The sequence below is a fragment of the Rhinatrema bivittatum genome, chromosome 8, assembly GCF_901001135.1.
Source record: "Rhinatrema bivittatum chromosome 8, aRhiBiv1.1, whole genome shotgun sequence".
In the NCBI taxonomy this organism is placed as follows: Eukaryota; Metazoa; Chordata; class Amphibia; order Gymnophiona; family Rhinatrematidae; genus Rhinatrema; species Rhinatrema bivittatum.
Genome location: NC_042622.1, coordinates 271394399 through 271408394, shown reverse-complemented (window position 1 = coordinate 271408394; position 13996 = coordinate 271394399). Strand labels below are relative to the sequence as shown.

Genomic DNA, 13996 nt, shown 5'->3' with positions numbered 1-13996 from the left:
AAATGAAGAAAAATTGAAAATGGATTCATTATAAAATTCTGATAATAAAGAGTAATAGACGGGGCGAATGGTAGGACATCCATAAAATTGGTTGTCCTTTAATAGAGCCACCGTACAGAAGAAACACCATAACACAAGCATTCCCTTATATTGGTGTTTGTTGGAGAATTATTACTGAAAGGGAAGAGGTTGGTTAATGTATACTGATGCAATTAATAGCAGTGGCTATTCCCTAAGTAAACTTGATTAATAGCAGGTAATGAACTTCTCCTCCAAGAACTTATCCAAACCTTTTTTGAACCCAGCTACACTAACTGCACTAACCACATCCTCTGGCAACAAATTCCAGAGCTTTATTGTGCGTTGAGTGAAAAAGAATTTTCTCCGATTAGTCTTAAATGTGCTACTTGCTAACTTCATGGAATGCCCCTAGTCCTTCTATTGCTCGACGTCCTCCCTCTGCACTCTTTACCTCTGTGGCGACTCTCTCACGGTGGCTGGCTGCCGCGGCGTCTCCATGCCGTCTCCTTCCAGCGTCCCCGTACCGGCTTGATGTTGCAGATCCACCATGTTGTCTGAAGACCTAGGACGCGCATGCTCGCTCTGACTGAAGTACCAGCAAGAGCGCGAACCTCAGGGGGCGTCCCCCTGAGATGACGTCAACCGCTTCCAATATTTAAAAGTCTCTATTTCACTATCTAACTGAGTTAGCAAGGGTGGGGGATTGCTTCGGCTACACCTCCCAAGCTACTCTGCGTCCTCGGACTTACCAGAGGTACCCACTCCTCGGGGGCCTCGCTCTTTTTCTTTCTTTCAGATTACAGATAGGAACCGGTACTCGCTCCTCGAGGGCCCATGTTCCTGGACACTCTGAAGATTCTCTACTGCCTGGAAGCTATCGCTGCTACAAACAATTGTGAGTTACCATTGCTCTCTCAGAGCTTTCCCTGGAACCAGGTACTCGCTCCTCGAGGGCCTAAACCTTTCCAGCTCCTGAGCTTCCTTGAGACCTTATGTGAGTTTTGTCATCTAGTTCTGTTCATGAACTCTGCCTACTCACTTTTTACAGTTTCTCAACAGCTCAGCCATCCTGGATCGCTGTTCCAGTACCTGAGGGACTACAGCCCTGCCGGGCATATCAGCTCACTACTGCCACCTCTGGTGGTTTCAAAAACCTGTTTAATAAAAGAACTAATGTGTGTCTGTCTCCATACTCAAGCCTAGCCGGTGGTCCCTCTCGGGGTATCCTCCCGGGGACGTGGTCATCTGCCACCGGCCCAGGGATCCACCCACAACTATATCAGATTCATTACAGTTTGCTACTCCTTAGCAAGACGATATCTGAGACACTACAAGATTGCTGACTCCTCCTCCTTTAGGAGCCATTACATCATATTGCTACTCACAGCTCTATCACAGAGCTTTCCTAACAGCTTGCTATTCCTATCTGATTGCTCCTCCCATCAGATAGCAGAACATAACAGAATCCTAACAGATTGCCAACTCCTAGCTTGTCAACTAGCCTAAACATAACAGTACCATGCTGCATACACCTTTGGAGCACTATATAAATGCTGCGTAGTAGTAGTAGCTATAATACAGGTTCTGCAACATTTTGGTAGCCTCTTTCATTTAATTTTTATTTACTATTTATGTACCATGTATACACCCAGGGTGGTGTACAACACATCAATATAAAAACAAAATTACAAAATCAGAATTAAACCAGGAAATAAAATAAAAAATAATAACCCCCCCATACCCATTCATACCTCCCCCAAAAGAACTGTCTGGTCCATAGCACCCCCAACCTAAAAAAATCACACTATTCAGCCATTTGTATCCCTCCTGCAGGTACAGCCAAGTTTTTATCTTCTTTCTAAGCCTTAAACTGAGTTCAAGCCTAATATCTAGAGGAGTTGAATTCCATAGCACTGGGTTATGGGATCAAGTCTTACATATCGCCCACCTTTTGGGAGCCTGCAACAAGCCCCACTATGCCAAGCAAATTATCTGCCCAGGAATATACCAGCCAATCGAGCTCTGCAGGAAGCTGGACCTGTTCCCCCCATCAAAGACCAGAAGCCCCAATCTGTTTTTATCCTTCTGAAGATGCAGCCTCCAAAACAAGTTGATATAGCGCATTTGGATTTTCAGAAGGTATCTGACAAAGTCCCACATGAGAAACTCCTGAAGAAATTAAAAAGTCATGAGATAGGAGGCAGTGACCTACTGTGAATTGAAACTGGTTAAAAGGCAGGAAACAGAGAGTAGGACTAAATGGTCAGATTTCCAGATGGAAATAGGTCAATAAAATGTCCCAGGGATTTGTACTGGGATCTGTGCTGTTTAACATATTCATAAATGATGCGGAGAAGAGAGCAATGAGTGAGGTGATCAGATTTGCATTATTCCAAGTAGTGAAATCACAAGTGAATTGTGAGAAATTGCAGGAAGACCTCGCAAGACTGGGAAATTATGCATCCAACTAGCAGATGAAATTTAATGTGGGCAGCTACAAAGTGACAAACAGAGAGAAAAAATAATCTTTAGGTACACAATTCCAGGTTCTGTATTAGGAGTCACCACCCAGGTAAAGGACATTGGAGTCCTTGTAGACAATACTTTGTGATTCTCAGCTCAGTGTGCAGTTGCAATCCAAAAAAAGCAAATAGAATGTTACGAATTATTTGAACAGGAACGGAGAATGTAAAGAATAATATCGTATTGCCTTTGTATCGATTCATGCTGTAACTGCCCTGAATTTTGCATGCAGTTCTGGTTGCCCATCTCAAAAAGGACATAGTGGAACTAGAAAAAGTGCAGAGGTGGTCAACAAAAGTGATAAATGGGATAGAACGGCTCCCTTATGAAGAAAGGCCTGTAAAAATAATGAGAAAGAGAGGATATGATAGAGTTTTAAAAATCATGACTGGAACTGATAAATAGGGGATGGCTATTTACTCTCTGAAATAATGCTAAATCAAGGGGACACTCCGTGAAACTAAAAACTATCAGATTTAAAACAAATCAGTGAAAGTATATTTTTTCTCTTTGCACAAGATCAAGCTGAGGAATCTGTCACTGAAGAGTGTGGTCAAGGCAGCCAGCGTAGAGAGGTTTGGAAGAGTTCCTGGAGGAAAAGTCCATAAACAATTATTAACCAGGTAGACTAGAGAAAGTTATTGCTTATCCTGGGAGTGAGCAACAAGAAAGAGAGCTACTTTTCTGTTGCATCGGAGGTGGACCCTTGGGGCGAGGTGGGGTTGACACAACCCGTAGGTAGGGACCTACCGTCGGCAGGTGGAGTGGGCTGAAGATAGAGGCCGCTGGAGCTTCACCTATACCAGCCCTCATTCCCGCGGGTTGAGCCTTTGAGTGCCGGGGCCGGCAGGACTTGGTGGGCCTCGAAGATGGTTCGTGAAATAAGGTGATTCAGCCCAGAGATAGAAGTCACTAGATGGCGTAGTTCTTCCCTGGTGGGTTTGGTATGGAAACTCAGGCACCAATGGATCAGGAGGTAACTGGAGGCGTCTGAGCAAAGGAAGGCCGAAGCCTTCTAAGTCCACGTCCAGGAGGTAGACTGGAGGAGGCATCACTGACAAGCTAGAGTCAAGGCTGGCGACAACCAGAGGTCGTGGCAAGTGAAGAAGACGCAGAGCAATCTGTAGCGTAGTCGATCAAAGCAATGGTCAGGGCACGGAGAAGGCAGGCATGGTCAATCAAAGCAATGGTCAGGGCACGGAGAAGGCAGGCGTAGTCAAATGTAGCAAAGGTCCGGAGTTGGAGATAGGCTGAAGAGTAGTCAAAGCCAAGTCGAAATCCAGAAAGTCAGACCAACACATAGACAGGGCAGGAACAAGGAAGGCTGGAACCAGGAATCACAGAAGACAGGAAGACAATGTAGAGACAATTCTCTATCTGCAACAAGTACTCAGAGTACGAGGAGACCTGTTGCAAAGGCAACACTATGGAGTGAGGCCTGAGCTTATATACACTGAGGAGTCCGTACAAAAAGGTGAGAGGGCCGCGCCGTGGGTCTGCCGTGGGCGGTACTCGTAACATTTTCCTACTGGGTATTTGGGACCTGAACTGGCCACTGTTAGAGACAGGATGCTGGGCTCAATGCACTTTGGTCTGGCTCAGCATGGCATTTCTTACATCCTTAAGACAATATTCCAGATGAGGCTTTGCTACCAATGATTTATACCAAGGCATTATTACCTCTTTTTTTTCTTCTATTGATGACATCTTTCCCTTTCCACCTCAGCATTCCTCTAACTCTGTCTAGTATCCTATTCCACTGTTTTATAACCTTGAGATCATCAGATATGATCACCCCTGGATTTCTGTCTTGTTTTGTGCATGGCCAGATTTCTCTCTTGTTTTGTGCATGGCTAGAACATCAGGCTAAAAGCTGGGGAAGCCAGGATTCAGATCCTGCTGAGGCTTCTTGTGATCTGGAACCACTCATTTCACCCTCTATTGCCTCAGGTACAAACTTAGTAGTAAATTTTCAAAGGTGTTTCACATGTAAAAATAGCATAATCATGTGAAAGAAGCATTTACATTATTGGGTGTGTGGACCCTCCCTCGTTCCCCTTAGGTTGAGCCCTCAGGTGCCAGGTGCCAGGTGCCAGGGCCGGCTGGACTTAGGTGTGGGCCTCCAGGTAGATGAAGATCTGACAATATGCAGGTGCAACAGGCCAGTACAGGAAGAGCACGCAGGGTCAGGTTCGGGCAGAGGTCTAGGCAGGCAGCAATCAAGCGGAGGCTGGAAGCAAGCTGAGGTCAAGCCAGATGGACAATCCGAGAAGAAGCCAGGAGCTGGTCCAAGGTCATGAGCAGACGTCCAATCCAAGAAGCAAGGAACAAGGAGAAGGTGGAGAAGGAGAAGACACTGAAAAGAGATGAAGGGGAACTTCACTCGGAAGACAGGAACCAGATGCAGAAAATCAGGAACACAAAGACAAGAAGAATCAGGAACAGGCATGCAGGGCAAACCACTTCTCTAGGCGAGACAACCTATTGCCAAGGTACTGGAGGAAGGTGAGGGGTGGCCTTATATAAGCCACTGCCTATGACGTCATTGGAGAGCGCTGCTGGACCATTCTTGCCACTGGTCCTTTAAAAGTGGGAGAGATGTCCGCATGTGCGCCTAAGGAGGTAGACAAAGAGGCTGGGAGGAAGGCGGCTCTGGCCCTGTAGCCCCGACAGCGTCCTGCTGCGCCAGGGAGAGAGACAGGAGTGGTGCGGCACGGCGTTTTCCCATGCTCAGAAGAGGCCACTGTGTTTGGCCCTACAGGAGTGGGAAGAGCGCAGCGTTGGGAGACAACACAGCCAGGCCCGACTGGAAGGTAGGGGCGGATGGCTGCGGGGTTGACCTGTGGCTCCGCCTCCCGGCCTACCCTGTCTCTAGGTAGGCCGGCCCAAGGGTCCACTATCTCGCCAGCAGTGTCCGACTGCAACATAATCATATATGTTTATACTGTCTTTCTAATTTAATACTTAATTATGCGAAAATAATAAAATTAGCAATTCTGCTTTTTTATAGATGACTTTCGGCTGTGTGTATGTGTTGTTATTTAGCTACCTCACTGTGAAAGGCTTTTTTGAAGAGACATGTTTTTAAGCCTTTTTTGAAGAGTTTTAATTCTTTCATTAGTCTTAATTCCAGTGGTAATTTGTTCCATAATAATGGTCCTGCCAAAGATAGAGCTCTCTCTCTCTAACTTGGGTCAACTTTCCTGTTTTGACTGAGGGTATGGTTAGCAGAGCTTTATTGGCCAATCTGAGATTTCTTTGAGGGACATGTAATCGTAGTGCAGTGTTTAGCCAGTCAGCATTTTCGTCATTTATTAGTTTATGCACTGTGCATAGTGTTTTAAATTGGACTATTTGTTCTATTGGGAGCCAGTGTAAATCTGCAAGTGTTTGGGTGATATGATCTCTTCTGCCTTTACCAGTAAGTATTCTGGCAGCCAAGTTCTGTAGTATTTGCAGTGGTATCCTTTTCCTAGGATTACCATAGTGGTATATGTTAATCCTAGGAAAAGTGTCTACAGTAGTCCTTGCTAGCAAATATTAATGCTTGTAGTACTGTACGAAAGTGTTCCTGATTGGGTTTTAGTCTTCTAAGGTCTTCTAATTTCTCTTAGCATTTCACTGTCCGTCTCACCATCTTGACCAGGTGGATGATAGTATACTCCTATCACTATACTCTTCCCCGACACACAAGGGATTTCTACCCATAAAGATTTGATTGTGCATTTAGTCTCATGCAGGATGTTTATCCTGTTGGACTCTATGCCATCCTGGACATAAAGTGCCACACCACCTCCTGGGTGCTCCTGTCTGTCATTGCGATATAATTTGTACCCCGGTATAGCACTGTCCCATTGGTTGTCCTCTAAAACCCTAGTGTATATGGGTGCATAATTTATTTTATATATGTCACCAATTTTGAGGGATAAATATACCCAGGTATTTGAATCCGTCCCTGGCCACCTGAAAATGTCTAATACACGCCGGCAGCGCAAGCTTCAGGATCCCACCCAGCAGAATTAACTCAGACTTCTGATAGTTTACTCTGTAACCCGAAACTCTTCTGTAATCCTCTAGAACTTCCAGGACCTTGGGCACGGATGTATTGACCCCTGTCAAGAATAAAAGTACATCATCCACTTACAGACAGATTTTATGGGACCGACAGATAAATGAAAACCCTTAATCTCCCCCTCTGTCCTAATCACCTGTGCTGAAACCTCAATAGCCAGATCGAACTGCAAGGGTGAGAGAGGACAACCCTGCCTTGTGCCACAACGTATCGCAAAGGGACTGGAGAGAAGACCGTTAGTTAACACCTGGGCTGTAGGATGTGCGTATAAAGCCCGGATCCAGTCTACAAACAATGGGTCCAAATAATAACAATGTAATGCCTCAAAAAGAAAGGGCCACTATAACCTGTCAAAGGCCTTTTCAGTGTCTAAAGACAGCAAAACACCTTGATTCTTCATATGCTGGGCCAATAAGACTATACGAAAAGCCCACCTAGTGTTAGCTGTAGATGCACGCCCTTTAATGAATACTGTTTGATCAATGCTGGGTCAACTGGGGAAGGATATCCTCCAACCTTAGCTGGAACACCTTAGCCATTACCTTACTATCAGCATTTAGAAGAGAAATAGGCTGATATGATTCAGAGTCTATTTCTTCTCTTCCCTTTTTATGAATCAACACTATAGTCACATCCTTCAAATTATGGGGGTGTGATAGAGTATATGACAGAGAGCCTCAGACTGCCTTAACGGACCTGCTCCAGCTATCTGGTCCGGTCCACCTTTAAGACAGACAGGAAAGGGATTCTCAGGTGGGGGCGTTTCCCTGAGGTAAGGGATACAAAGGTGAGGCCCTGAGAGAATTAGACAGGCCCCAGGGAGAAGAAGGAAGCTGTAATGGAGTGCTGTGCTCTTTTGGAAAAACTGTTCTTGCATTGTCAGTCTGCTGAGGTAAGCAGCCATATTGATTTTTGTCTTGCTGAACTTTTTGTAATTAAACTATTGAAAAGAAGAACAGTCTCCAGCCTGGTCTGTTCTCCGACCTTCTCCTGTCTTAGACCGCTCCAAGGGTATCACATATGGTGGGAGAAGTGGGATTACCTGGTCTAAGCGTCTGCACAGACAGGCACCCACACTAGCAGAAAAAAAAAAAATTTGGGGGGGGGGGCCTGGCTGCAACACAGGATTTTTTTTTGTTGTTTGTTGGTACCGGCTAAGGAGAGAAGCTCCGCCGGAGGGAGGGAACAGAAGAAGTGAGTCTGAGCTGGTGAAGCAGGCTTTTCTTTTGTTTGGAAGAAGGGGCAGGAGCTCAGAATAGCCTCTGCAGGAACCTCCCTGAGAAATGGAGCAGCTACTGCAAGCCCTGGTGGAGGGAACACAACAGCTCCGGACCCTGTATGCGCAGCACCAGCAGCTACTGCAACAATTGCAGCAACACCTGGAAGCCCAAGCACAGCTTAATGACCAATTACTACAAAGGACACCAGCGCCAGGGACCGATGAGGTACACACCGGAACGGATCAGAGTCCAACCCCACCAACACTGGAAATTCGGCTGACAAAGATGGGGCCCCAAGATGACCCGGAAGCATTCCTGGTCACCTTTGAAAGAATGTATTTTTCTAAGTATGATCACCTTGGCCCTTTTTTAGATTTTTTTTTTTTCTGACTTGTAGCCACACCTTTCCTGGGACAATATGATATTTGAATTCCTGTTGTCCAAACAGCAAAAATGCCGAGAAAAGGTCTGGAGAGGCTGCAGACACACCGGGCAGCAGAAGAAATGGAAATACGGCAGTGATATGGAACTGACCATGGAAAGAAAACCTTTCTAAAATTAAAAATCAGAATAAGGAAATAAGAAGTTCTATTTCTGGGCATATCTGGAAACATAGTGTTGTACGTATTCATTTTTTTATTATTGGATATGTTTCTAGGTGGCACTGATGCTTTAGTCAGGCTGGGAGGGACTGCTGGGGGTGACCAGCTGGGTCTGTTGATGATTCAGGACAGGCTGATCAAGACCTGCTTTTACCCTGCAGCATGCATGGACTTGTAGCCCTGTTTTACTTGGGGAAATCAGAATGACAGGCTCGTGTGCACAGCAGAGTGTGGGCACCCAGTTACTATTTGTCCTCTTATATAGACCGCCACAATGTTCCACTTAGATTCACAGAAATAAAGGTCCTTTTAATGTCCTAACTACCCACAGCTTGGTTGCTGGCCTTTATTTCTAGGCTCTCTTCTGAACAAATATTTTATTTTTATTTATTTATTTATTTATTGCTCCATCTGGCTGACAGACAGCAGGACTTCTTTTTAACCAATAGGTGCCTGACAATCTCAGCAACAGAATCCCACACTTACTGCCCATCCAGATACCTCAAGTGTCATATTTGAAGTACGAGATTTATTTAATGATTTATCCGCCTTTCCTAAATCTTTTGTCCAGGGAACACGATGTCCATGCACTTGGATTTTCTCCGATATGCACATTACAAAATCTCACACACAGAGGAGAATGAAGCCAGAAGCCCAGGAGTGCTTGCAGCTGGTGAAGCTGATCCCATCAGGTGGCTGAAGACAGCAAAATCTACTGGTGCTGCCAATAAAAAGAGGCACAGGAGGAATGTGTTACGCCCGTCGGTCGCAGACAGCTGCAACCACTCTTGCTTACCTCTTTCTTTACTTCCCTGACTCCGTGGGGTAAACTGGAAGCCTCCGCCAGCTGCCGAGGGCCTGCCTACCAATCCTAGGCCTCCCGGGGCGGCAAGGATGCCGCTGACCGCCATCTTGCCGTCGGACGTCCTTAGGCGCTCGCACGCACTGGCCAGTCTTAAAGCTGTCATGGCGGGAACCTCGGGGGCATCCCCTACAGATGACATCATCTCTCCAGGACATTTAAGCCAGCTGGCCCTGCCTACCGATGACTTGGCAAAGAGAACCCTTCTTGCTAAATCCACCTCGCTCTCAGAGGACCTGTGTTCCAGTTCCTGCTTCCAGGTATAGATGTCTTGGGTACCCGCTCCTCGGGGGCCCTCTCCTCATCTTGGCTATCCGCTCCTCGGAAGGCCTATCGCCTGGGACTTCTGCCTGCCCCGTTCCTGGGGCTTCCCTGGAACCATCGCTACTCTTTCCGCGAGTACCCCACTCCGCGGACTACTTCCTGTTCTACCGAGGATCCCTCTGGTGTACCCCGCTTCGCGGACCTCTACCATCTCTTCTGAGGACCTCACCAGTGTTCCCTGCTCTGCGGATCACTATCATCTCTACTGAGGACCTTCACCGTGTGTACCCCGCTCCGCGGGCCATTACCATCTCCATTAAGGACCTCATCAGCGTACCCTACTCTGTGGACCACTATCATCACTACTGAGGACCCTGTCCAGTGTACCCTGCTTCGGGGACTATTACCATCTCTACTAAGGACCTCATCGGTGTACCCGGCTCTGCGGATCACCACTGACTCAGCTGAGGACCTTCTTCAGTGTACCCCGCTCTGCAGGCCACTACCATCTCTACTCAAGACATCATCTGTCTACCTTGCACTGCGAATCATCATCTACTCTACGGAGCTATCCACTCGGGATATTCTCCTATCCAAGGACCCTGTTTCTCTGGGTCTGTGAGACCTCCTCTCTAGCACCCTCCGCTCCACGGGTTGTGTCACTCTTTCTTTTTAATAAAGACTCTAGACTGATACTGTGTCTGACGCCACTGAGACCTTGCCTCCCGACGGTGAGGCTCACGGGGCTCCTCCCTGTGGGCGGTACCATCTCTCACCTCGGCCCAGGTCCCATACACTACTAATCCTAACAGAATGGATGTGAATGAGAGGGCATGCTGGGAATGGGATATGGAAGATGTGGTGTGAGGGGGTGGGGCCATTTTTTGAAGACTGCAGTTTTCTCTTGCTCCTTTGCATGTCCAGATGAGTCGGAACCAGGGCCGGGATCCGGTACCTCAAGCCTTCATTCACAATTACCTGGAGATTTTTTCCTTGTTTATATCTCCCTCCCCCCCCCCCCCCCTCAACATACCTAGTCTGGTCCTTGTAGTGATGTTCCTGGGCCAGAAGCTGCCCACTGGGCTCCTCCTGGAACTCCGGACTGCGGTCCGGGCCCTGAATCTAGCCCACAGCAATGCCCATGGCTCCCTCATCACTGGAGGGGGCTATGACCACAGCTTCTGCAGCATCCCCAGTCGCGGCCAGCCCGAGGAGTGGAAGACCTGACTTGGGCAAAAAACTAGGGATTTTCTGTATGGCAAGGCACAGCAGCGGCACTCAGCCACCAGGCTGGCCACTTCCAGTATTCATAATGAAAACCAAATAAACTTGAAACCAGAACTAAAGGAAAACTATTACTTTAATTCTTCCTGCATGAATGCCTGAGCTTGGCCATCAGCCAACATCCTGATTTCATTTTTCCCTGATGATAACTTTATAACTCTGAGGAAAAAGTACAGCATATTAAAAAAATACTCTTTTTCAGTATCCACCAAACAATCCAAAATATGACGTGCTTTTTACTTTCAGTCTCCTGTAGATTATGCACTATTTGTTTCTGTGTAATAAATTATTCAAAATGAATCAGTGAAACTGTAAGGATGATTATTGATTTGTGTGTGTGTGTGTTTATATACTGTGTATATATATATATAGAGAGAGAGAGCCAGGGCAATTTTCCTACTGCCCGCATTGCTGACAGCCGAGTCCTCGTTACCCGCAGCCTTGGCACCAAAATTGCCTAAGAACAAAAGTCCCCACAGACCGTAGCACCTGCTCCCCCACCACGACTTTGGAAAATGCGAACACAGGTGCATGGTTTCACCCCCTGAACTGCCCCCAGCAGACTCAGGTGCACGCTTCCAGTCACGCATGGTAACTGCCCTCCCCATTGGCAACCGTTGGTTGCACACACTGGGCCCTCCTGTGGAAACGTTTCATCATGTTCTGGGGGGAAACAGTCAAACCACTCGGATAGATGCAAAGGCCAGGCCTACTTTTTTATCCGTGGTCTCTGCGTTACCTTTCAGAAGGAACGTGTGTGTGTGTGTGGACTTTCAGTTTGCAGACTGCCGCGGGAGCAAAGTACGCACAGGCGCGGGCTCCCGCTTTTCCCGCTGCTAGATTGTTTAGCTGCAAAATGCACGTGCAGCTGTGAAAGTATGCATGCCCTTTTCACCCCATCCTAAACCCTCCTCACCCCCGAAAGCCTTCCTCTCCGTGGTGGAGGAATGTGGCAGACTTTGAGCCGCATTGAGAGTTGGCAGTTTTCAGACTGACGAGCTCTGCGGGTAAAGTGCTTTGCTTTCACCCTCAGAAATCGCCTCGACACTTGTCCTCTCTGTGCCAGGCAAATGGTTTTGGAAGGAAAAGGCTGCGCGAGGCACCGTGTGGGCTCCAGGGACATTCATCGCGCTCAGCCTTTGCATGAATTATGCTGAGCTTGGACTGCTCAGCGGTGGCCTCTGGAATGAAATGGAAAACTAAAAGGCAAGGGATTCGTGGTTCTCTTTCTTGTGCTACCGTGGAACAAATTTAAGGATCAGACAAGAACGAGGGGACGGAAAAACAAAACACAACTCAAGTCCGCTTTCTTGCACAATTTTGAAATGGCCTAAGGTTTTGGGGGTTTTGGTTTTTTTTTTAATTTATTTCAACTTCTGAAAGGGAAAAATTCCAAAAAAAGAAATTGTGAAAGCAAGAACGTTATAGAAGAAAAAGCAGTGCTGGACGTTTGCCTGATTTCTAAATGTAGCCCATGGTGTGGCAAGGGGGAAAAGTTCCCATGGTGCTTTTCTCACAAGATTTTTGCTTTTACAATTTCTTCTGTGCTACATTTTGTTCCTCTTCAAAAGTTGCAGGAAATTTAAATCCTTGGGCTAAAGCTGTGTCTTCAGAAGTGTGAAAGCCCACTTCCATGCAAGCTTTGTCCACACGTTGTTCCCCTATTTCTGCTTAAATCTGACCCACTCGCTGTATTATTACAATGAATCATCAGTTATCGGAATTATCATTTACCAGGCCCCGTCGACGTGCACAGTGCTGGAAACATGCAAGGAACACTGGAGGAAATTGTCAGAGAGAATAAACATGATCTATCTACGGTATATATATATATTACCCAAACATTGAAAAGTGAAGTAAATGACTCTACCCCTAAGAGCTTACAGTCAATTCATGCCTTGTAAATTAAATAAAACTCTGTTCCTTTTCTGTCTATAAGTAAAAAGTGGCCTTCATGGGTGCCAAATTCCTTACCTGCTTGCACTTGTCCTCCGCAGCCTTTTTGTCAGCTTCTGCCTGCTCTGCTCTGTCGATGGCGTTCTCCTTGTCCAGTTTCAACATCTGCATCTTTTTCTTAATGGCCTCCATTTTTCTGAAGGATGAGGGGGTACCCGAGAGAGCGAGAGGAAAGCACTGCAGAAGCGTCCCTAAAAGAGAAGAGCCAGGTGGAGGCTGAGCACAGAAAGTGCTTTCAAGTCGTCTGAAATAGCTTTAAGCTCCCCAAGAACCTTGCTGGATAGGTTTGGAGGCAGCCCAAGTCCCGGGTGGCCTCCAGGTCTTTCACATACGGCCTTTCTGAGGAATGAGCTGGGCTGGATTCAACAGAGGAATTTTCAGCACTCAGCCAATCTCCTTATTTGGATTCTCTGTTTTTTTTTAAATGGAAAAAAAGCTCCTGTTCCATTTTTAACCTTCTGACAAAGGCAGAAGTGTTGACATATGAACGCATGCATGTAACAAAGCTCATTAGTGACTCTGGGCATATTTGCCAAGCAGCTAATCCACAGGTTTGTGTAGGAATTGATCTAGTTCTCCGTTATGCAGAGATCTGATTTACAGATTATGACAAAACAGAGACATTACGTATCAAACAAAGCTTTTTTGGGAAGCTGAATAGTGGTATGCAGTGTGACTACTTCATTAAAAGTAGAACTTTTGTACTTGAAAATCCAAGCAAACTAAACTCCAGCCAAGTGGAAAGTCCCCACTGGACTGGATAGTACATTTCTCACACAGATTGTTTATGATATTGAGCACCACTTTAATTAAAAAGAACTTCCAAGCCCACCTGTACATATTACATCATATGAACTCCTGGAGGCCTTCTTTGGCACAATGCAAGTATTAAGATGACCGCTAGCAGTCAATGCAAGAGAGTGAATGTACCCAACATATCCTGGTTTATAGGGATGCGCATTCATTTTCAATGAAATAGACAATGGCAACGAAATTGTCTATTACGTCCTTTTTCGGGAGCGCCACAAAACAAACAAAAAAAAAAGACGAAATTTAGTGAAAATTAGTATTTCGTGTTAGTGCACACTAACAGGACTTAGTGCACCCTGACATAGCGTGCACTAACTATAGTTTTCCTATTTACAGACTTAGTGTGCACTGACAGAACTTTGGTGTGCACTAACTAGATGTT

The 13996-nt window shown here is 46.3% G+C and overlaps 1 protein-coding gene across 2 annotated transcripts in view; it reads right to left on the bottom strand.

Moving 5' to 3' along the window:
• The window catches only part of LOC115096380 (tropomyosin alpha-1 chain), a 171129-nt gene extending 157975 nt beyond the window's left edge, over positions 1-13154 (bottom strand). The window contains exon 1 of one of the 2 annotated variants that reach the window (XM_029610897.1): positions 12823-13154. In XM_029610897.1, coding sequence (XP_029466757.1) covers positions 12823-12936 — 114 coding nt within the window. In that variant the 5' untranslated portion in view covers positions 12937-13154. The remainder of the gene's footprint in view (positions 1-12822) is intronic. The other variant, XM_029610895.1, reaches the window with a different exon arrangement.
• Positions 13155-13996: the final 842 nt, after the last annotated feature.